Genomic DNA, 24,757 nt, shown 5'->3' with positions numbered 1-24,757 from the left:
TTTAATAACAAAGGTCAAGAGGTTCAGAGACATGAGGTCCCCTACACTCCGAGAAGGCATGTTGATCTTGGGCTCCATGACAGCCTGCATCCAATCGGTAGCCTGGGCTCAGGCTGACTCCAGAGTCCTTCAAGCTCATATTTTAGGGAACTGGAACGGCCATCCCAGTACTCTAAACAGAAGACTACACACGCCGGGTCGAGTAAGAGCCTCCCTGGTATGGTGGATAAATTCCAAAAACCTCCACAAAGGTGTGAACTGGACTCAGGTCCCGCTAACTACAATTACATCAGATGCCAGCAGGAGGGGCTGGGGAGCCATGATAAACAATATCCCGTTCCAAGAACTCTGGGACCAGACAACGAGCGGGAAGTCATCCAATTTCGGAGAGTTAAAAGCTGTAGAGGAAGCCCTTCTGGCAGCAGGTCGCCAGATCACTGGACAACACATCCGTATATATTCGGACAACATGACTGCAGTTGCTCATATCAAGCATCAAGGCAGTACAAGTACCTAAAAAGTATTTCCTCTCGAATATTCTGTTGGGCTGAAAAACACCTACTGTCAGCAGTTCATTTGAAAGGCTCTTCCAACACCCAGGAAGACTATCTGAGTTGCCAAGACATCCAGCCGGGGGAATGGAGCTTGAACGGTTGGAGCTTCAAAATACTGGTAGACAGGTGGGGCCTACCAGAAATAGATCTTTTTGCATCTCGCCAAAACACGCAGGTTGAAGGCTCTACGGAAAATCCATGAAGAACAGACCCCAACTATCTTGGTAGCCCCGTTATGGCCAAGAAGAAGTTGGTTCAACCTGATCATCGATCTACAGGTGGATGGCCCGGTCCAGTTTCCAGTAGAAAACGACCTCCTCTTACAGGGGCCCATTCATCACTTGGATCCTCAGAAGTGGAACCTAACGGCATGGTTACTGAGGTTCAGATACTGAGAGCCAAAGGGTTGTCGGACCCAGTAATTGCCACTCTACAAAAGGTCCGGAAAGCCAGTAACCAACGCTATCTACAATAAGGTCTGGAAGAACTTTTCATCCTTCTGCCTCCCTAACCTACTGGATCTCCTTAGCCCAAATATGTCACAATCCTCGATCTTTTACAAAGGCCTAGGCCTAGCACCCTAAAGGTCCAGGTCTCGGCTCTCAGTTCTGTTTTTGACCAGGATCTAGCGGGTCATTGCTGGATCAAGAGGTTCATGACATCGGCTCTCAGAGTGAACCCTAAGAAACAGTTGGTGGTTCCCTCATGGGATTTTAACTTGGTACTACAAGGGCTCACAGGTCCACCATTTGAACCTTTATCTTCCTGTTCTCCTCAAACCCTTACTTACAAAACGGTTTTCTTGGTGGCTATAACCACGGCTAGGAGGGTAGGGGAACTACAAGCACTATCAATGAGGAAGCCCTATTTGTCAATTAGAGATAACTCCATAGTCCTGTGTCTCGACCCTTCTTTTCTTCCAAAGGTAGTCTCTGAATTTCACCGTTCCCAGGAAATTGTCCTACCATCTTTTTTCCAAAATCCAGTAAACTCGAAGGAGGAATAATTCCACACTCTCGATGTCCGACGTATTGTTCTACATTACTTAAAGTAATAAGGCAATAAGCACTATCTCTAATTGGATAAAAAGAGCTATAGCAGAAGCATATCTAGCTCAGAATAAATCACCCCCAGCGGGGGGGGGTCATGGCCCACTCAACCAGGTCCACATCAGTCTCCTGGTGTCACGGCCACTCCTTCTGCGGCCGTGCCTGCTGCCGGGACCACCGCCGCTCCCCCGCTCATGCTTACCTGCTGCGGCGCGCTCCTCCTGCAGGCGCGCGTCCTCTCCTTCATTCTTCTCCGCTCCCTGGTACTCGTCGGGTGCGCGTGCGCACCGCCCACTCCAGCACTTCCTCTTTCTGATTTACAGACTCTCTGTATCTCCTCTCTGTGATCCTGGAGGACCGTGACCTGGAAGTCCTTCAGCACTCTATGTATTTAAGGCGATTCCTTCCTCTGCTCCTTGCCTGTCTGTCATTTGTGCTTCTGTGACTCAGGTCCACCTTTGTCTTTGCTCTGCCTGTTCTGAGTCTCCGCTCTGGGTAATTGGGGGGACTAATAGTTATGTGCCCATCTTAGTGGATTATGCTAAAAGATGCGCTCTGATCTCTCCCCTTATCCAGACTTTAGCTGGAACTGGCGCCTTTTTTATATGTATTTTTATATTTTTAGGTTATTACTACTCCGATCTTGATACTTGTGTTTCTATCTTGAAGAAGGGTCCAGTTCGGTCACACAGCTCACAAATTTTCTACCCTACTTATGTTTTTATAAAACTGAATCTGTTCACATATGGGAGGTTACGTGTCTCTTGTAACTGAGGACTTATAATCTTCACTTGGAAATCTTTTGCTAGTAGTGCACTTGTGGAAGACACTTCTCTTCCTCAGACCACAAAAATAGACATGTAAAACCAGACTTTAGTAGAAGTAAGCGACCAGCATGTGTTTCATAATTCATGTGTTTAGTTTTTGGGTCAAAGGTTGAACATTCTTAAAGGGAACTTGTGACCACGAAAATGCCATAGACTCTGTAGACCCCATGTTACAGAGCAGGGGGAGCTAAGCAGATTGGTCTTTAGTTTTGTGAGAAAAGATTTAGTATAATTGTGTTTCTATCATTTAATCCTCTGCTCTTCCTGGGATTATCAGTCCAGGGGGCGGTCCTATCAGTGACTGACAGCCATCTGTACACACATGTATACAAATAAAGCTGTCAGGAGCATATAGGACCTCCCACTGGACGCAAAATGACAGATTGGACTGCATTTTTATGGTGATCGGTTCCCTTTCAATACATTAAAAAAACTATTTAATGGAAATATGCTGCTCCTAAAATAAATCCAGTTAAAGGTGAAGCCACACTCTACCACTGGGATAACTTCCCCCATATATGAGTAATGAATAATAAAAAATAATAAGATGGTCTGTCCTTTCAGATTTGATCTTGTTTGATACATAATATGATAAATAGACATTTTGCAAACCACTTAATTTAACAATGATGTCTTACTCCTGAATAATAACATCGAAGTGCTGAACAGTAGGTGTTTCTGAATAACTTGCTGTCTACTGCCTGTTGTGAAGTACAATCTGTCTCTACAGGAAGTGGGAGCAAGACTTTGTCTCTCTGCTCTTGCTCTCCTGTCTGTCACATTTCATACCGGCTAGAGAGACGGCCTTTTAGATTGAAGCATTAAAACCATTGTGCATTGTAAGAGCTACACATGTTAAAAAATGAGTGAAAGGAATTCCAGTTCCTACAGTGCTGGTAGAATGCTGATAAAGAGGAACATCCACTCAAAAAGAGTATATAGCAAGTTAAAGAGCATGAGAATCAGGACAATTCCTGGATATATTAGCGAGATATGTGCACCAAAAGCAGTTTTAACATGTAGAAGTTGAAGTCAGTAAGACTATGCTTTTCTACATGTTTAGTATAAGAGGAAGAGTAGATTTTTATTAAGCATAATAAGAAAACATCTATCTTGTCTGCTCTCTTTTGTAGCTGGCAAGTTACATGTTTCCTTTAGAATTGGTAGCGGCTTTTGCCTATGTATGCCATTAATGCTGTGTTCTCACTAGTGTCATGGAGTTCATTTTTAAACACGGTGATTTGCCAAATTTGCCATACAACAGATCCAAAGTTCAATCAGTGCACCCCATTCCCTTATAACTGGGTTCTCGGGGGTCCTGTTGAGATTGTTTCTGCTTTGTTGTGAGGAGCGGCAGATCCATCGGAGTGTAGGACCTGGGTGATTTTGAAGTGTTCACCCTGCATGCTGTGGACACAAAGCTGGGCTGCCTTTTCTATTCTTGTAAGTGACAATTACTGGGAAAGGTTCCCACTGGGCATAGTGTCTCCTTTGTGTAATAAGACATGAGTAAATACTTCTTGTAAATCCTGTGTGTTTGGTGCTATATTTAGAGATTGGGGAAGCAAGGATCTCATTGTTATATCTACAAGGATTACAGTCTTGCTGGATTTAAACATTTTTCCCCTACCCTTTTACAGTAATATGATTTTAATACATAAAAAAAGTATTTTTTTCTCATTCTTTTCTCTTAGGTCTTACTGTCCATAAATTCTTCCATATGTTGTACCAATTTAAAGGGAAACTGTCAGCAGGATTTCACCCCTCAAAATATTTATATGTGCATGTAGCTCTTTCAAAGACAAGCCCAGCAATACCTTTACATGACCAATCCATTCAATCATTACTGAGAAATCAATGTTTGTATTGATATGCAAATAAACTATTTGTAGATCTGAAGCCTCTGTCACTCCAGCTCTATTTCCTGCCCAGTGCCACCTCCTCTTGCTGACTGTCAGCCTCTATGCTGTATGACTTTAGGAAAAGAAGCAGTCAGTCAAGCTGGAGGAGGCGGTGCTGGATGGGGAATAGAGCTGGAGTGACAGAGGTTTCAGATCTACAAATAGTTTTTCTCCTACGCCTCATTGGGGGACACAGGACCATGGGTGTTATGCTGCTGCCACTAGGAGGACACTAAGTAAACAGAAAGGTTAACTCCTCCTCTGCAGTATACACCCCTTCACTGGCTACAATTCAACCAGTTCTTGCTTAGTGTCTGTAGGAGGCTTGTTTTCAGGATCCCTTTTATAGGGCCCGCTCTCCCCCGAACCAGCAACAGGCGAGCACGGCGAGTATACCTCCCCGTCCCTCTCCTGCGACGTTGGAGCACGCCAATTTTTACAGGGGCGACGGTTTCCATCTTTGGTCCCGATCTCCCTTCCCCCCCCTGCAAGACGGCGAGTACATAGAGCCTGCTCTAATGTACCTCTCCGGGGGCCCGACAGACAAGGCCCACACTGCAAGGCATTGCACAAAAGGATTCCAGAAGAGGATGGAAGCTGAAGATGGGAAGGATGGATGGAGCGCGCAGGTGACAGGGGGTCCTGCATTACCGGAGGGCACTGTGAGTACACATCCCTCCTGCGCTCCGAAGCTCTATGGGGACAGGCGCCGGCGGTACTTGCGGCAGAGTCCCTGGGGAGAGGCGTCGGGGGACTGCGGTGGTCAGCGACGCTCCGTTGCGGCGGCCGCCGTCGTGCATCGCCGGGCAGGCCGGAAATTTAGTCCCCGGCTTTTCAGCCGGAGTAGGCCGCAGTGGGCAGATCCCTCCCACGGCCGTAACCCCGCCCCCTATATCGGCGCTTCTCGTCTGGGACGAGAGGCGCCCTGCAGATCTCGGGGGCCATGTTGCCATCTCCCTGCAAGGTGGCCCACGTTGACCAGGAACCGCCACGGCTACATTCCTCCCCGGGGACGCAGGCACAGGACCGTGGGTAAGCTGCTTCAAGAAAGCTTAATCCTTCCCTGCGTATACTGCCCCGCTCTGTCTCTAAAGACACTATGTCTCAATCCAAGGAGACTAAAAAGGGTAACAAGAAGCACACAGTGTTTTTCACTGTATGTGCCACTTGCAATACGGCCCTGCCCCTAGCTCACAGTAACCCATTGTGTGCGGATTGTGTCCCGGCCTCTGTGCAGTCGCCTCCCGCCGCCGCCGATGCCGTCGACCCTGTAGAGCCTAGCCCCCCTGAGTGGGTAGCTTCTCTGTCATGATCTATGGCTTCCCTAGTCAGGGAAATTGACTCCCTCCGGGGCCCCCTTCAGGTAAGACCGCGGAGGATTCGGGCGACGGTATGGATCCGTCCACCAGCAGGGGGCGTACTCTGTCACTTTCTACTCGGGGTTCCAGAAAACGTACCCATGCTCCATCCCCTGACCACGGGTCAGTTGGTTTTTCAGCGTCGGCGAGCTCCGCTTCCCGGTCCCCTTCTCCAGACAACGACTCTGAATATGAGTCCGACGATTCCTATGTTCAGGATTCCTCCACCTCCCAAGAGACACTCGATTCTCTCATCGAAGCGGTCAACCAGACCCTGAAGGTGGCCAAGGAATCCGTATCTACACCCGAACACGTGGTGTCGTTCAAAAAGACTAAACGTTTCCCAAAGGTTTTTGTCACTCATCCTGAGTTCAAGGAGATTGTACAAAAACACAGGGACCGTCCCGATAAACGCTTCATGGGCCAAAAGCCCATCGAGGCCAAATATCCTTTTCCTCAGGAACTAATCAAGGACTGGCTGCAGTTCCCCTCAGTGGACCCTGCTGTGTCACATCTCGCTTCCAAAACCATCCTGTCCCTGTCAGACGGCTCCTCGGTTAAGAACCCCTCTGACCGTCAGATTGATTATCTGTCTCGCTCCGTCTTCGAGGCCACAGGAGCCTCTCTCTTCCCATCTTTCGCTGCCTCTTGGGTGGCTAAGGCTATGGTCGCTTGAGCCGAGAATCTTTCCACGACCATCGAAGTTAGCGACCTACCTCCAGAGGCGATCAACCTAGCTAACCAGATAGCCCAGGCTGGGGATTTCGTAGTCAACGCCTCAATAGACGCAGCCAATTGCGCTGCACAGGCAGCCGTGAATGCAATCTCCATTAGAAGAGCCCTGTGGCTCAGGGATTGGCGAGCAGATTCGGCTTCCAAGCGCTCTTTGACATCTCTGCCCTGTCAGTCTGGTCGTTTATTTGGAGAAAAATTAGACCAAATAATCTCGGATGCCACCGAGGGAAAAAGTAAATTTCTCCCCCAGCAAAAGCCTACCAGGCCGTTTCGGTATCAACAACAATCCCGATTTCGTCCCTTTTGTAACAATACCAACTGGTCATCTACATCCTCTGCCTCCGCATCAGGACGAGGCTCGCGCGGTGACCGAGGCTCCCAGGTCTCTTACAGACCTAACCGTAACTGGAAGCCCAGACTGAGACCACCCCGGTCTAAGGGATCCAGATCCCTAGATCCTCCACTCAATGACTCCTTTCAACATCCGGGGGGCACCAACAAAGTAGGAGGGTGTCTACTTTTGTTCCGTCAAGCCTGGCTCTCTGTCGTTTCCGACGAGTGGGTCAGGGAACTGGTGTCCACCGGATACAAAATATAATTTTCCTCCCCCCCCCCCCTACACGCTTCTTCCAGTCTTGCCCTCCCAAATCGAAGACAACCGCCTTTTTCCAGGCCATACAGGCACTACAAAGGGACTGAGTCATCATTCCGGTTCCCCCAGACCAAAGGTTCAAAGGGTTCTACTCAAACCTATTCGTGGTCCCAAAGAAGGACGGATCGTTGCGTCCGATTCTGGACCTGAAACTTCTAAACAAATTTGTCAAAATTCGACATTTCAGAATGGAATCCCTCCGTTCTGTGGTCGTGTCAATGGAAAAAGGAGAATTCCTGGCGTCCATAGACATCAAGGATGCTTACCTTCACATCCCAATCTTTCCTCCGCATCAGCAGTTCCTCCGCTTCGCATTTCGCGGAGAACACTTCCAGTTTGTGGCCTTGCCTTTCGGTCTCGCCACCGCTCCCACAGTCTTCACGAAGGTCATGGCGGCTGCCATGGCCATTCTTCATTCCAGGGGAGTGGTGGTACTTCCGTACTTGGACGACCTACTGATAAAAGGTCCATCTTACCCAGCCTGCGAAGAGTCCGTCGTTCTCACGGTGGATACACTTTCTCGCCTGTGTTGGAAGATAAACTTCGAAAAATCCTCTCCGATTCCGGCCCAAGGGATCTCCTTCCTTGGAATGACACTGGACACTTCTCGCGGTCTGGTCATTCTCCCTCAAGACAAGGCCTTGGCCTTGCAGCAGGGAGCTCAGAGTCTTTCCCGTCCAGTCTCCCACTCCATCCGTTTCAGCATGCGCATTCTCGGGCAGATGGTAGCAGCCATGGAAGCGGTTCCATTCGCGCAATTTCACCTCCGTTCCCTACAGCATGCGCTACTGTCGGCGTGGGACGGCAACCCGTCCTCCCTCGACCGCCGCTTCACTCTGTCCCCACGGGTCAGGAAGACCCTCAGGTGGTGGATGCTGAAGTCCTCCCTAATCCAGGGAAGGTCTTTTCTCCCAGTGCGGTGGCTGGTGGTGACCACCGATGCCAGCCTCATGGGCTGGGGGCAGTTTTCAATCATCACACAGCACAAGGGCGGTGGTCCACTCGAGAGTCTCGCCTTTCCATCAATCTCCTGGAGATACGAGCTATCAGGCTAGCGTTGTTCCGGTTTCACCATCTTCTGGCGGGTCACTCTGTCAGAATCCAGTCCGACTATGCCACGGCCGTGGCGTACATCAACCGCCAAAGGGGAACCCGCAGCAAGACGGCTATGCTCGAGGTGTCCCACATCCTGCGTTGGGCCGAGTCCAACCATTCGCCCATCTCGGCGATCCACATACCAGGTGTGGAGAATTGGGCGGCGGACTTCCTCAGCCGCCAGGGTCTCGCCTCGGGTGAGTGGTCCCTTCACCCGGAGGTTTTCCAGCAGATTTGTCATCGCTGGGGGACCCCGGATGTGGATCTCATGGCATCCAGGTTGAACAACAAGGTTCCACAGTTCTTTGCACGGTCACTCGACCCACGGGCCATCGGAGTAGACGCCCTGGTCCTGCCGTGGCGTCAATACCGCCTCCCGTACATTTTTCCCCCTCTTCCCCTGCTACCGAGGGTCATCAAGATGATCAGGGCAGAGGAGGTACCAGTGATCCTCGTCGCGCCGGACTGGCCGCGCCGAGCATGGTACGCGGAACTGGTTCAGCTAGTCGCCGACGTCCCCTGGCGTCTTCCAGATCACGTGGATCTTCTCTCACAGGGCCCGATTTACCACCAGAACTCCCTGTCTTTGACGGCCTGGCCGTTGAATCCTGGATTCTAGGCCAAGCGGGTTTCACTCCCAAGGTGTCTTCCACCATGATCAGGGCTAGGAAACCTCTGTCCATGCGCAGTTACCACCGTACCTGGCGAATTTTCTTCTCATGGTGCGACGCACAACGACGATCTCCTCTGGTATTTTCTATCCCTGCCATATTGGATTTTCTCCAATCTGGACTAGAGTCGGGACTTGCACTTACCTCTCTAAAGGGTCAGGTTTCGGCATTGTCAGTCCTTTTCCAACAAAAGATTGCCAATAGATTGCCGGTGAAGACTTTTTTCCAGGGAGTTTCCCGTGTGGCGCCTCCCTACAAAATGCCTTTGGATCCGTGGGATCTTAATTTAGTCCTCGGAGCTCTTCAGGAGACTCCCTTCGAACCGCTACAGGACGTTTCCCTGACCTTCCTCTCCTGGAAGGTAGTTTTTCTAGTGGCTATTACGTCCATCAGACGGGTTTCGGAGCTGGCGGCACTCTCCTGCCGCCCTCCGTTTCTAATTTTTAATCCGGACAAGGCAGTATTGAGGACCTCTCCTGCTTTTCTGCCCAAGGTCGTTTCTTCTTTCCACCTCAACGAGGAGATTGTTCTGCCTTCGTTCTGTCCGGCACCAGTCCATCGCATTGAAAAGGCTCTGCACACTCTTGATGTGGTAAGGGCTCTTCGACGGTACGTCTCTTGGACGGCTCCCTTCCGCACATCGGATGTCCTGTTTGTACTTCCAGAGGGACCAAGGAGGGGTTCTCCTGCTTCCAAAGCTACTCTAGCCAAATGGATTCGGTCGGCTATTCAAGAATCCTATCGTGTCAAAGGTGTTCCTATCCCAGCAGGGATTAAGGCCCATTCTACTCGGTCGGTGGGCGCTTCGTGGGCCATTCGGCACCAGGCGTCAGCACAGCAGGTCTGCAAGGCTGCGACATGGTCCAGTTTGCACACTTTTACCAAACATTACCACATTCATTCTCTCTCTTCTGCAGACGCCGCCCTTGGCAGGCGCATTCTACAATCGGCAGTACCTTAGCTGTAAGCCAGTGGTACATGGGGTATTGGCATATGTTGCTCCACACCCAGGGACTGCTTTGGGACGTCCCATGGTCCTGTGTCCCCCAATGAGGCTTAGGAGAAAAGGAGATTTTTGTGTAGTCACCGTAAAATCTTTTTCTCCGAGCCAATCATTGGGGGACACAGCACCCACCCTGTTAGCCTGTTTGGCTTGTTGTTACTTCCTTGGTTTTGACATAGTTTGTCATTTGTTCATGCTCCTACTGCTTTACTACCGAACTGGTTGAATTGTAGCCAGTGAAGGGGTGTATACTGCAGAGGAGGAGTTAACCTTTCTGTTTACTTAGTGTCCTCCTAGTGGCAAGCAGCATAACACCCATGGTCCTGTGTCCCCCAATGATTGGCTCGGAGAAAAAGATTTTACGGTGAGTACACAAAAATATCCTTATTTGCATATCAATACTAACATTGATTTCTCAGTAATGGAGGAACAGAACGGCCATGTAACGGTATTGCTGGACTTGTCTTTATAAGATCTTCATGGACAGACAAATAGTTTGGGGGGTGAAATCCTGACAGATTTTAAATGTCAGACCTTTTTATACTCCACACCCTCTACAACACCCTCAAAATGTCAAAGAAGCTAGCACACTTACAGCGCCCATACACATTAGACTAAAGTTGTCCGATCCTACTGATTTCAGAAGGAACTGAAGACATTGTGTATGGGATCGCAAACAAAAGCACAAAAGTGCTGGGTTACCATTCATACAGGTGATATGGTGCATTAGTAACAAATGATCAGGTGACTCCCCTTTACAATTTTCCTTACTATTTTTATGTGCATTTTTGTGACTAAGAAGTTGCAGGAGTCAAATGCAGGAAGCACAACAAGTAACATGGGAAGTAATGAGAGTTTGTAGCAGTAAACAAGCACACTGGTGCTGACACAAACACAGGCGCACACTCTCTGCATTTAAGGTTTATGGGCAAGCCCTTGTTTGTATTTCCAGCGCCACTATGCACATTGGGCTTCCATGCCCTTAGCAAACAGCGGCTTCAAATGAAATCTCTTCTTGCTGTTTCCTCCTTCCTTACTTTGCGCTTTTCACCTTTTGCATTTGCCTGACTTCAGTCTGTTATCCTCCGTTTTCTTCTATTTCTTAGGTATTCACTCCCTTTCGCAAGCTGATACTGAGCGCAGACAACAGAAAAGACATGGAGGAATGGATGGCGGCGCTGAAGTCTGTGCAAAACCGGGAACTGTTTGAGGTATTGATATGTCTGCAGCTTTCCTAAGGCTGGAGCTAGACGGTGACTTTGGCCACTACACCTGTCACGTGACCAAAGTTGCGTAGTTGTCACTGCGACATCTCGGTCGCACAGCAATACAAGCGAATGGCGCTGCACTGCGATCCCAAGTATACCACAATGAGAGTTGCAAGAATTCCAGCCTTGTCAGGTTTTTGTCCACTTGCTTGGCTCGGTTGCCATACCCTCAAGCTCACCATACGACCCCAATCACTTGTATTGCTCTGCAATGTGGCAGCAACACCTAGCGAACTTTGGTCTTAGGACAATGTCGCCGCCAAAGTCGAAGTCAAAGCGTAGCCTAGCTTAAGACCGCGTGCACATATTGAGTATTTGCTGAGTTTTTTACCTCAGTATTTGTAAGCCAAAACCAGGAGTGGGTAATAAATACAGAAACGGTGACGTGTTTCTATTATATTTTCCCTCTGATTGCTCCACTCCTGGTTTTGGCTTATAAATACTGAGGTAAAATTATGACCAAGTAATGAACGTGTGAACATGGTCTAAGAGATTTGCCGCAGCAGGAATATTTCACATGGCACTGGGTCGTTCACCTGCCCAGGACACTTTCATTAATGTGATGCAGTAGTGATCATAAACAGATAAGCGACAAATCATCCCAATCTTTGTTACACTAGTGCCGTTTTCTCTTCTGTCAGTTTGTCATATATTCTCCTCAGGCCATGTTACACGCAGCTTTTTTGCAGTATTTTTTTTGCTGCCTTTTTCATTAAAATAAGAAGCTGCGTTGTACAATACCTTCAAAACGATTTCCGATTTCAGAAGTCTCCTGCATACATGTAGGCTATATTCACACACCGCAAAAATCAGATATTATGCCAGTAAAAACACTGCCTTCAAAACATCTAGTTTTTTTTGTTTTCGCTTAGTTTTTGAAGCGTATTTTGCAAGGCTTTATGGGTGCGGATTACACCTGCTCTGTCTACAGTACCTGATTAATACAGTTAGATTTACTCACCAAAAAATGTTTGTTTTTGTGGCATTTTTTCATTGCTTTCTATGGTTCAAAAACGCTGAAAGAATTGACATGCTGCAGATTTAAAAAGCGCTGCAGTTCACAAACTCAGTAAGGAAAAAAACAAGCGTGTGCATGAGATTTCTGAAATCTCATAGTTTTTGCTGGTCCTGAGAAAAACAGCTTTTAATTTGCATAAATAGCTGCAAAAACGCTACATGTGAACATAGCCTTAGTTTGAATTTGAGATCTGTAGCGTTTTTTAGATCTGTAGCATGTCCATTCTTTCAACATTTTTGCAGCCATAGAAAGTGCAAAAATGCTGCAACAAAATACAGCAGGCCGGTTTTGTAGTGTTTTTTTGGTGAATAAAACTTAACTTTATTAAACATACTGTAGACAAAACACATAAAAAAAACAACCACAAAATAATTTGAAAACAGCGTTTTTAATGTCAAAAGAGCTGTTTTTGACTGCAGAGAAAACCATTGTGTGTGAACATAGCCATAGACAGTTTTTAGTTACACTTGTTTCTTGGAAAGCTGAAGGAGAACTAATATTGCTGCTCTGATAACTGCCACAGAGATAGCTGGTCACCCATTATTATTAGCTCCTAAATCTGAAAAGTTTTCAATATGTTCATGTCTTTCCCATATCTCCTAATACCTGGACCGATTTAGGAGTTTGAGAAAGTTAGGAACAAAATCCAGTGTTGGCCCGACACCATAGACAAATGTGGGCAGAACCCGCCGATTTTGGCAGGTGTCAATGACCTCTGATGTATATGGTGGTGTCCTAGGTTCCCCCCTACAAGATATCTTCAAGAAAGAAAGAAAAGAAGATTCCAAAATGCCCAATTCTTTGATCTGAAAGGAGATAATCTGCCGCCAGAGGTGTTTGGCAGAGGATTATTCCCCTCTCCCTATTGAGAAGACAAGCCGACATGAGCGTGCACGTGGGAGCATACATCTATGTGCAGCTCGGACGAGCTTTGGTCTTTTAAGTGGGAAAATGGTGGTAACCGCTGTCACACACCTCAGGTGGCCGCTTATCTCCCGGTACAATAAGAGGACATTTCAGCTGCCTAGTATTCCTCTCATTATCTATTGGGAGTCAGGAGGCCATTATATATATCAGATGTTTGTCAGGTTCTCCATCTTTCTGTATGGGGACCTTAAAAGGGTTGACCAATTTGTCTTAACACATGTTGTAGACATGATTTTGTGGCACTTAATAAGTATTCCAGGTTCTCCTCTTGTTTATTAATGCATATTTCAGGTACATAGGATGACCACCGGCGGAGGATCATGTGACCGGACCGGTGCCTCAGCCTCCTCCAATTAGAAAACGCTGCACATGGAGAAGCTGTTTTCCAATTGGAGGAGGCTGATGGACAGGCCTGGTCATGTGATCCTCCATCGGTGGTCATTCTGAGAACAGGAGAGTGGTGCAGTCTGCGAGGAAGGCTGAGAAAAAAATACACATGGAGCGGGCACCACCTGTGTATTGATGAAGCGCTAACCACAATTCGTAGAATCAAATATTAAATTTAAAAAAATGGAAGGACTCAAACAAAAGATCGGTCACACTTCCTACATTTTAACAATATAATTCTTTATTATGTCAAATACAAAAGAGGAAAAAGATTTCTAGATTCACACTTTGTGAACCCGTTTCTTAGGCCAAAATCTGCCCTTAAAGTGATGTCAAGTAGTATTCAATAATGAAGGGGTACAATGCACGTGTACAGATAATAGATAATGCAGCGTCAAAAGAAGTAATCGGTGACACTGCAGTAATGTTCCCTCTGCAAAGTCACCAGCATGAACTGGCTCATACAAAAAGCATCCTACGGGAAAGGAGACCAATGCGTATCGCCACAGGAGGGGCTTCCTCAGGTGTTTGTCTGGAAGGCTGCCTTAACAAATAAAGAAAGAGAACCTGCACTATATATTAGTATGTGCTACCAAATCATGTTAAAATAAAGTGGACACTGTCCACCATGTTTTGCATCCAAATCTCTTGAGCAGCATAATGTAGAGACAGATCCTGATTCCAGTGATGTATAACTTACTACGCTGCTTGCTGCCGTTTTATAATCGCCTGCTTAAAAAAGTGATTTTATCACTAGAACTAGTAAGCCCTCCACATTAATGAGCTCTGTGATTGGCAGCTTTCTGCCTATGCACAGTATACACAGAAAGCTGCCAATCAGTGTTGTGGACGGGGCTACACAGAATTCAGAGATCTGATCTGCAGCAGAGAAAACAGTTATTTTATAAAAACTGTGCCAAGCAGCCCACTAAGGGTAAGTTCACACAGGGCGTTTTTGTTCCTTTTTTTTTCTGCAGCAAAACCTGATCTTCTTGGCAGGAAAGAACCTGCTTCAAAAACGCAGGTTTAGGTGCGTTTTTGGTGTGTTTTTTGTTGCATATTTGGTGCGTTTTTTTCTCTTTGTCCATGCGAATGTCTTTGGATTTTCAGCAGCAAAAACACAGCAAATAATGATACCTGCCTTTTTGCTGCCTTTTTTTCAACACCCATTCAAGTCAATGGGTGAAAAAACGCAGCAAAAATGCTGAAAGAAGTGACATGCTCTATGTCCAAAAAACGCAGCAAAGCTCAAAATACTGATCAAACAAAAAACCAATGTGTGTGCATGAGATTTCTGAAATCTCATAGGCTTTGCTGGTACTGTAAAAAGCAGCTGAAAATTAGCATAAAAAGCGCAGCAAAAACGCCCTGTGTGAACTTACCCTAAGTGATACATCGCTGAAATCAGGGTCTCTGCCCCTACATTATGCTGCTCTTAGATGGGTTAGCAAAAACCTGGTGACTAGAGTCATTTGAAGGAGAATTTAGCTGTCATTAGGATTTTTCAGAAACAAATCTAATTAGCAAATATATGAAATGTAATAACCTGACAGAGGACGGCATCTCAGGAATGTATATGTACTGGTGACTGTTCATTACGGGGATCTCATTCGTCAGACTCATGCCCGTCAGTCTTTGGTCTGTCCTTCTACATTTTTCTTCTGCAAAAATCAGGAAACGTCTTTCCGTCTAGGTAGTATTACCTGTAATTTGCATAACAATCCTGGTGGGCAGGACTGCCCCGGGCACTGATCTGACCTGCTGTGCCTGCGCGTACACTGCCTGCAGGATCAACTGCTCATTGTGTTTCACGCTTCCAGTCTGCCCAGTACAGCATGGACCATTTCTCCGGAATGCACAACTGGTACGCTTGTTCCCATGCCCGACCCACGTACTGCAACGTGTGCCGCGAAGCCCTCTCCGGGGTCACGTCCCATGGACTCTCCTGTGAAGGTATGTCAGCCTTAATCCCTTCTGTCATGTTGATTTGTCTTGTCACTCTGCCGTTTCGAAGTGTCAGCTCTTTGGTGTCAGATGGGCGATGTCTCTGGCTGTCAAATTAACTTTCTAAAACGTCTTGGTAATTATCATTGATGATTATGCAGTTATAACGAGCGCTGTTTATCTAGCATTGTGTAATTAGCTGAGGTTACTGTGTCTATACGTGGTGTAGTCACTGCCACAGGCCAGGGATGGGAGAACGCAGCAGTAATGGCATATTACAGAAACTGCTGCAACAATATGTTAATTATACGCTGGCAAGTGTCCTGGGGACTCGCCATAATCCACGCTGGTAATTGCCACGACGTGCCACATAGTAAAATAATAACCCACATAAGAAAGTACTAAAATTAGCAATAGACTTCACATAGCTGTCAACAGGACAAACACTACTACTCGTAACACACATACTCGGCTCAGCCTAATGTGCATGATATCTCAGTACGGGTAAGGGACTGCCAGACACATGGCGCCGCTTATCACTGGGGAAAACAATCACTTGAATTCCAGTACACCTTGTTTAGGTGCCCATTTTCACGTCTAAAGTTCAACAAAATGGTTGATTTTAACCAAAACGATTGTTCTTTGGGTGACATTTCACAGTCTTGAAGACAACCGTTGACGGACTGTCATAATTCGGGAAGAAGTCAGCCATATTTAAAACTCCAATCAGATAGTTGCATGTACACAAAAGTTCTTTGTGAGAGAGGCAGAAATCGTTTGTTCTTCACGGTTATTGAACATGTATGACCAGTACGACCAAATGTAGTGACCGGCGTGGTTAACATGCCTATGTCTGCTTCTGCAGAACGATCATTCAGCCATTATTCAACAGTCGACCTACTAATTACTAATGTGTCGGGGTGACCTTATATATGGCCATAAGGCGTATGGGCTCCACAAGACTCGCGCTGCACGGGCTGAACGATCTATTGCAGATGTGTGAAGCGCGGTCTGCCTGTGTGTGTACAAGCTATTAAGCAGCCCCCGATTGGCAGTCATTTAACATGGTAAATCGGGTGGTGTAACTACCCCTTTAATAGATTGATCTTCATCCAGCTGCTAATCTGATCAGTGTTATCGTAGAGGTGTTCTGCAACAATTGTCTATTATATTACAAATCTGAATGACTCACAGAGAGAGGAACTGATTTCCCTGGTTTGTGTCTGTAGCGCCCGAGGTAAAGCTCAGCCGGCAATAAAAGTTGCCCTTTATTCTCCTCATAAGCTTGCAGGACAATGGCGTGGTATATTATTTCCCGGAGAATTATCAGATCGCTATGACTTTCAGAAGGTGAGGTTTTCCAGTATAAGGATAAGTTCACACAGGGCGTTTTTGCTGCTTGTTTTTTTTAATGCTTGTTTTTTTTAATGCTAATTTTCAGCTGCTTTTTACAATACCAGCAAAGTGTATGAGATTTCAGAAATCTCATGCACACACATTGGTTTTTTGTTTGATCAGTATTTTGTGCTTTGCTGCGTTTTTTGGACATAGAGCATGTCACTTCTTTCAGCGTTTTTGCAGCTTTTTTCACCCATTGACTTGAATGGGTGTTTAAAAAACGCAGCAAAAACGCAGCAAAAATGCAGGTATCATTATTTGCTGCGTTTTTGCTGCTGAAAATCAAAGAACATTAGCATGGACAAAGAGAGAAAAAACGCACCAAATATGCAACAAAAAACGCACCTAAACCTGTGTGTTTGACGCAGCTTCTTTCCTGCCAAGAGGATCAGGTTTTGCTGCAGAAAAAAAAAGCAGCAAAAACGCCCTGTGTGAACTTACCCTAAGACCAGGACTACACGGACACTTCTTGTAGCACTACTGATTGATTTCTCTAACTATTGAGCTACTCCGTCAGTCCATAGGAATACACAGTATAAAGGGAACCCTGTATAGAGAGGCTCACCAGGGCCAGTAGGTATGGAGCGTGGTAAGGTAGACTGATGACCCCAGGTATCACCATGCAGATTAGTTTCCTCAGGGGCCTGTGTCATCATCATCTGTCAGGGCTTCCATAAATCCCATCAATATCAACTGGTCTGGCTGACATTAGTCTAATGTCTGTGGGGGCCATAAAAGTAGTGTTTAGATGTAGATTGAGGCATGTGACTTGGGGAGCATTGGGTATAATTGCTCCCTGTTACTTCATGGTGTTTTTCATTACCTGATGCACGATCTTTTGTGAGGCCCTAATACACATCCGGTAGTCATTCAGTTATAATAATAATCTTTATGTTTCTATAGCGCTAACATATTCTGCAGCGCTTTACAGGTTGCACACATTATCATCACTGTCCCCGATGGGGCTCACAATCTAATTACCCTATCAGTATGTCTTTGGAATGTGGGAGGAAACCGGAGAACCCAGAGGAACCCACACAAACACTGGGAGAACATACAAACTCCTTGCAGATGTTGTCCTTGGTGGGATTAGAACCCAGGACTCCAGCGCTGCAATGCTGCAGTGCTAACCACTGAGCCACCATGCTGCCCTTACTGAGTCCAGCACATGTGGGCGTCTTTGTGGTATTGAGTGTGGGAATTTCACATATAATGGGACTGATCGCTCATAGTTGTAGAGCTCAGGTTGCATTGTAAAATGCAATAATCCCCACTACCATGGCAGCCGTATGGATTTGTATCTAGCTACTATCTATACGGATGTTGATTGCCCGCTGTTGCTAAGATAAGCTCTCGTTTTCACAGCTATTTGAGGTGTGTCTGTCATAAAAGACTATGTACTTTAAGTCAATGACTTTCTGCAGCATGGGCCATTTACACTGCAAGACTATCACCAACATGCGTTCCTAGAAACCTTTGTTTCCTGACAGCTATGCCCTCTAAACCTGGCTTCCCAGAACAATGGCAGCTTGTGAACACAGAATATAATCAGTCAGTGCGCATCATTAAAGGGAATCAGTCACCAGGTTTTTGCTACCCCATCTAAAAGCAGCATAATGTAGGGACAGAGACACTGATTCCAGCAATGTGTCACTTATTGCGCTACTTGCCGTCATTTTGACACAAGCACGGTTTATCTGCTGCAGATCTAGCAGTGCTCTGAATGTTTAGCTGTGTATAGCCCCGCCCACACCACTGATTGGCTGCTTTCTGCCCTTGTGCAGTGTAGACAGGAAGCTGCCTATCAGTGGTGGGGGCAGGGTTACACAGAGCTCATGAATATGGAGGACTACCTGGCAGCAGGTTTTCTATATTGACACCATACTTACTATGCAGCATTTTTCCCACACCTGTCTAAAACTTCTGCACAGTGCTGTATATACATTGAAGCAGGTGGTAATGCGCCAGTTAATAGTGTTTGCAGGCCGTACTATTCATCTGTGTAATCATTTTCTTTTTATTATGAGAATGGGGCGCTTTCACTTTAAAAGAAACCTGTATTCTCCATGATTAGGGGGTGGCTGTCTGACCCACCACATACGTATACACTGTCTGAGAAAAATACACGCATAAGTTACATTTTTGGGATTAAATAACTAAAAGCTGACAGGTGCATGTACATGTATTCACTCCTTTTGCTATGAAGCCCCTAAAAATTTCTGGTGCGAGAAGTTCCCTTCACCAGAGGAAACCATCTAACTTCAAGGACCTGGAGCAGTTTTGCCCTTAGGAATGGGCAAATATCCCAGTGGCAAGATGTGCAAAGCTCGTAGAGACTTATCCAAAGTGACTTGCAGCTACAATTGCCGCAAAAGGAGGCTCTACAAAGTACTGACTTTAGGGGGGTGAATAGTTATGCACACTGAAGTTTTCAGTTATTTTGTCCTGTTTGTTCCTTGCGTCACAGTGAGAAGAAAAACAAAAAATTCACAATTATAGGCATGTTGTCTACAGGAACTGGTGCAAACCCTAAAAAAATTAGTGAAATTCCAGGTTGTGAGATAGCAAAACACAAGTGTGTGTGCGTGCGTGTGTGTGTGTGTTTGGGTGGGAATACTTTTGCAAGCCACTGTCTATATACACATATACTATAGAGCTTGTGAACTGTTGGTTTTATTGCTTATTATGTGTTTTTGTTTTTTTTTTCCATGTGAGCAGTCTGCAAGTTTAAGTCTCACCGACGCTGCGCAGTGAGGGCCACAAATAACTGTAAATGGACCACCTTGGCTTCTATCGGAAAGGACATCATCGAGGATGAGGATGGGGTGAGTATTTGCGGTCAGTAGAAGCCATGTTTGCCCAGTTATTTCCAAACTCCCACAGAAGTGAAGGCGGAGCGCTGTGCCTGCACGGTCACCTCTCCATTCACAAGGGGTGAGACCGGCTCCGCTCTCAAGATAGATCGTGTCCTAGAAGGCGGTCGGTAGCTATCTACCTGATATCTCCTCTACACAGGACAGCCATCAGCAGACGATAAAGGATTGTTCCCATCATTGCACGGTGTAAATAGGCGCAGTGATCAATCGGCAAACTGCTGGTTTGGCAACGATCACATTTTTTATGTGAACCTAAAAAATATTGCTGGTCAGCCATGGCTCCCCATCCCCCACTGCCTCTCGTGTTTAGGCTTTTGTTACCAAGATTATTGAAAACCGCATGGAACAAACAATCACTCATTCCAAACTCACCTTGTATTGTGCTAAGCACTTATTATTGGTAGTTTATCTGCTTGTGAAGAAGGACCCATATAAACTTCTTTAACGGGAATCTTTCTCCAGATCTTTGCTACCTCATCTGAAAGCAGCATAATGTAGGAAAAGAGACCCTGATTCCAGTGATGTATCACTTAGTTTACTGGGTGCAGCAATTTTGATACAGTCAGACATTTTAGATGCAGCATGAAGAAGAGCTCAGAAAGCTAACCCTGCCCCCACCACAGCTTTCTGTGTACCTGATCTATTGACAGTGAGCTGCTAATCAGTGCTGGTGGTGGAGCTGGACTACATGGCTCATGAGCTGTAGTCCGGCAGTGATAATCTTCTGCTGATAAAACACGCATTGTATTGAAACAACTGCACAAATCACTGAAATCAGTATATCTGCCCCTACCTCATGCTGCTCTCAGATTATATAGCAAAGACCTTCTGACAGATTCCTTTTATGACTGGCAGGAGTTCCAGATTAGGGTAGTGAAGCATTATACTGTGTAAGAAATGACACCTTCATTTTTACACGAGAAAACTACAGGCCTCTTAGTAAAGGATTAATACTTGTACATCTTCAGGTTTCTTCTATCAGCTTGGCACTTTATGTCCACACTTGGCATACTTCATAGTTCTACTCCTTCTTTTCAGAATGCAGAGTATATAGTACATGGACACAATGGCTGTTGTATTGTGTTGTACAGTATTAATGACCATGCTGCTCTCATTCCCGTAGGTATCCATGCCACACCAATGGCTGGAAGGCAATTTACCGGTTAGTGCAAAATGCACTGTGTGTGAGAAGACGTGTGGCAGTGTGCTCCGTCTGCAAGACTGGCAATGCCTGTGGTGCAAGGCAGCGGTAAGTCTTCCTCTACAGAGGACCGGATATCTTTATTGACTCCTGTTGTGAGTTTCTATGGGATAAAACCCCAGTACAAGGAAGGATTGCGCTATCTTGTGTCCTGTGCTTGAGTATGCAGCCCTCCTTACACATTGGACTAATTTCGGCCGACACGCTAATGTGTATGGGGGCATCAGCCAACTGATTGTCGGGGAATATGTTGGGCATGTCCAATTTCGGACTGCCAATTGCTTTGTCCTCCCGGAGATAAGCCACCGGCAGAGATGTTTGCCAGCAGTTTTCTCATAGAGAGAGAGATGAGCGCTCCTGTGTATCAGAGAGACGGTCAAGATGGCTGTCGTCTGAATGATCGGCCCAAAGCATACTTCATGTCACCTTACCTCTAATGTCTCTCTTTAAAGCCCCAGTGTTTATGCCATATTTGATGATGTCTCAGATGATGGTTTGGTGGGCAGTGACATCACAGGGGTACCAATCCTATAAATTTATCACTGGAATCCACAGCTACACAGGCAAAGTGGCTCTGGGGTTAAGGATGGCCGAAGCCGGAGCTGTTGTGCATCCTCTGAGTGGTGATGCTGCCAGCTTGGCTTCAGGAAGAGCATCATTGTCTTGCTGTTGGCTCTGCTCATGACGTGACTAAGGCGGGCGTCTAGGATATAGGCCAGTTGTTCCCATGTTAATTGCAAAATCCTAGACGTCGTGACCACATAAGGGGCACTGTTAATAACTCGCCTGATGTGTCCCCTTTCCAGCTCCATAACTATGGGTGCATGATGGGTGGTGGGGTCACAGGGGTACTAGCCCTATAAATTTAGCTCATAGACAGCAGTCAGAAACCAGCTGAATCTGTATTATATCTGGGAGTCGTTTGTTTTTTTTGTGTAAGCAAAGTAAAATAAAAGTACATATTCCACAGCTAGCTGCCGTCTTTTATACATACCTTCTCAGGTGACAAGATTCATTTTTGTTCGTGTTTGCATTGCATTACACCATCATTTGCTTACATTTTAACCCACTTTTTCACCTTTTAACTCTTCGTAGTCAGTAGATTTGGTTCCTATTTGATCTCTTTTGTAATTTGATAAAGACAAATTAATTGAAATCATGGACTTGTTTTCTTCAGTGGCTTTTGAGCAGCTAAGTAAATGGAACTTTCAAACACAAGACAGTCAGACATGTGGATCACAAGCTTATAATTGCTTAAAAAAATTGTATTCCCAGGTCCCCAATGGCTCATTGATCATTGGGGTGGTCCCGCTTATAAACCCCTGAACTTTGTTGATAATATCAAAGTGCTCATTGCCTGCTGTGTATAGACTGTTGACATGCCCCTTTAGCCACATATAAAGAGGACGTTTCGCTAGTCTGAGCATGATAAATTGGCCACATTATGGAATAGTGGCAGCAGAGCTGAGTTAAACATAGTTGTGTTTTTTTAATTTTTCCTCTCTGATGTGGAGATATTAACTTGTAAAGTTTGGGTTATAATTTATGATAAGTTCAATGGGAATTTACCAGAGATTTCTCACTGGGTGCGTGTACTTTTTCCCCTGCATGAGTCTGACCAATCATAAGCAGTCAGCCACTTGCTGGGGAAAAAAACATGACCCCACAATAGCTTAGTACAGGCTTACTTCTGTACGAGACATGCAATAACAAACAGTCTGCTCTCACTGACCAGGCTGGAGAGCTGTGTGTGATTACAAAGTGCTAGGAGCCGGGCAGAGGGATTACTAACACTTCTTCGCATTTGTCTCATGGCAGCCAATGTGTGGGGATGAGAATAAAGCATAGCATACACTAACAGTGCTGTGAGAGGAGAGCTGCTAGAAGTGTCTGAATGAGGCAGAGCTCTCCTGTACTGCCCCTCCCCCACATTTCACTGATGTGAGCTGAAAACTGAAAGGTGTTAAGAATCACACTTATCTTTGCTCCTGACACTTTGTCATCACACACAGCTCTGCATTCAGATCAGTGCAGAGATCAGACTGTCTGTCATTAGTCTCGCTGAGACTAAAGGCCCCGTCTCACATAGCGATTTACCAACGATCACGACCAGCGATACGACCTGGCCATGATCGTTGGTAAGTCGCTGTGTGGTCGCTGGGGAGCTGTCACACAGACCCTGATCAGGGGAACGACTTCGGCATCGTTGAAACTGTCTTCAACGATCCCAAAGTCCCCCTGCAGCACCCGGGTAACCAGGGTAAACATCGGGTTACTAAGCGCAGGGCCGCGCTTAGTAACCCGATGTTTACCCTGGTTACCAAAAAAAACAAACAGTACATACTCGCCTTTCGGTGTCCCTTGCCGTCTGCTTCCTGCTCTGACTGAGCCGCCGTACAGTGAGAGCAGAGCGCAGCGGTGACGTCACTGCTGTGCTCTCACTTTACGGCGGCAGTCAGAGCAGGAAGCAGACGGCAAGGGACACCGAAAGGCGAGTATGTACTGTTTTTTTTTTTTTACATTTACGCTGGTAACCAGGGTAAACATCGGGTTACTAAGCGCGGCCCTGCGCTTAGTAACCCGATGTTTACCCTGGTTACCAGTGAAGACATCGCTGGATCGGTGTCACACACACCGATTCAGCGATGTCAGCGGGACCTCAACGACCAAAAAAAGGTCCAGGCCATTCCGACACGACCAGCGATCTCACAGCAGGGGCCTGATCGCTGGTACGTGTCACACATAGCGAGATCGCTACTGAGGTCGCTGTTGCGTCACAAAACTTGTGACTCAGCAGCGATCTCGCTATGTGAGACGGGGCCTTTACTCATGCTCTAACCTATTGTGGGAGTGAGCACTTTTTTCCCTCAGTAAGCTGCTGACTGCTTATGATTGGTCAACCTCTTGCAGGTGAAGAAGTGCACGCCCCCAGAGAAGAATCTCTGGTAACGCCCCATGAATTAAAATGACTTATAACCAAAACAATACAAGCTCATATTTCCTCATCATGGAGGAGAAGTTAAAAAATGAAAACATTTTACCCAGCTCTGCAGCCACTGTTTCATGAGGTGGCCAATTTAACATGCTCAAATTTGTGAAAGACCCACTTTTATAAGAAGTTGTCCTACAAATACCACATTGACATCTGAAATTACATATAAGATGATTAAACTGAAAACTTCAGTATATAAAAACCGTGGCAGAGACAGTGTGCAGGTGCAAAGTCTGGTGTTGGCTGTGGTGCCAAATGCATGTTCTATCCAGGCCCGGAGCAAAGTAACATTGTGTACACAGCTAATCCTCTACATGGCCAGCCTGTGCATTGCAAAGGAACACTCCTGGCTGCAGTGAAGCAAGATTCTGAAAAATGAATTGCTCTCAATCTTATTAATGTTGTAACTGAAGAAACATTATATTACCAATTAAAAACTATTTGCACAGCTCCTAAAGGTTTGTGTCTCACGTTCTTAAATGGGTTAAATTGCAACTTGACTTGTGTTAAAATTCTCCCCGTGCTCAAGAATGGCGAGGTTTTTAATTTTATAGTGTTGGGCTCATTGCCTAGGCTACCAGCTACCCTGTAGTGTGAGAGTGGCCAGTTACCTAGGCAAGGAGCATGCAGTGCGAGCAGGTTGTTTACTTTACAGCCTTCATTCCCCACTCAAAGCTTGCGGGATCTCTGTATCCAGTGCGCCTCAGTCCCTCTATGCTGCAAAGGCAAAGCTGCCTCTGCCAGCATCCGGTGAGAGTGCACAGTCCAGACCAGCAACCTTGTCACTCCACCAAGCTGTCAATCTCCCGGAGTGCACCACCCTACAGAAAAGCAAGAATCCGGGAGGCAGAAGATCGGTGCGCTCCAGAAGACAGAACAATAGAACAGTCCTTTAATAGAG

The 24,757-nt window shown here is 46.2% G+C and overlaps 2 protein-coding genes across 9 annotated transcripts in view; one reads left to right on the top strand and one right to left on the bottom strand.

Annotated features, from left to right (window-relative positions):
* The window catches only part of LOC143808394 (uncharacterized), a 426,051-nt gene that overhangs the window by 179,831 nt on the left and 221,463 nt on the right, over positions 1-24,757 (bottom strand). The gene's annotated exons all lie outside the window — the stretch shown is intronic.
* The window catches only part of DGKD (diacylglycerol kinase delta), a 117,150-nt gene that overhangs the window by 40,943 nt on the left and 51,450 nt on the right, over positions 1-24,757 (top strand). For all 4 annotated transcript variants that reach the window (XM_077290979.1, XM_077290980.1, XM_077290981.1 and 1 more), the window contains exons 4-7: positions 10,952-11,056; positions 15,266-15,398; positions 19,506-19,612; positions 20,787-20,912. In XM_077290979.1, the coding sequence (XP_077147094.1) occupies positions 10,952-11,056; positions 15,266-15,398; positions 19,506-19,612; positions 20,787-20,912 (471 nt within the window). The remainder of the gene's footprint in view (positions 1-10,951; positions 11,057-15,265; positions 15,399-19,505; positions 19,613-20,786; positions 20,913-24,757) is intronic.

Source organism: Ranitomeya variabilis, chromosome 2 (genome assembly GCF_051348905.1).
Source record: "Ranitomeya variabilis isolate aRanVar5 chromosome 2, aRanVar5.hap1, whole genome shotgun sequence".
NCBI classification, from domain to species: Eukaryota; Metazoa; Chordata; class Amphibia; order Anura; family Dendrobatidae; genus Ranitomeya; species Ranitomeya variabilis.
Note: the sequence above shows the minus strand (reverse complement) of the source record. Positions and strands in the feature narration are given on the sequence as shown.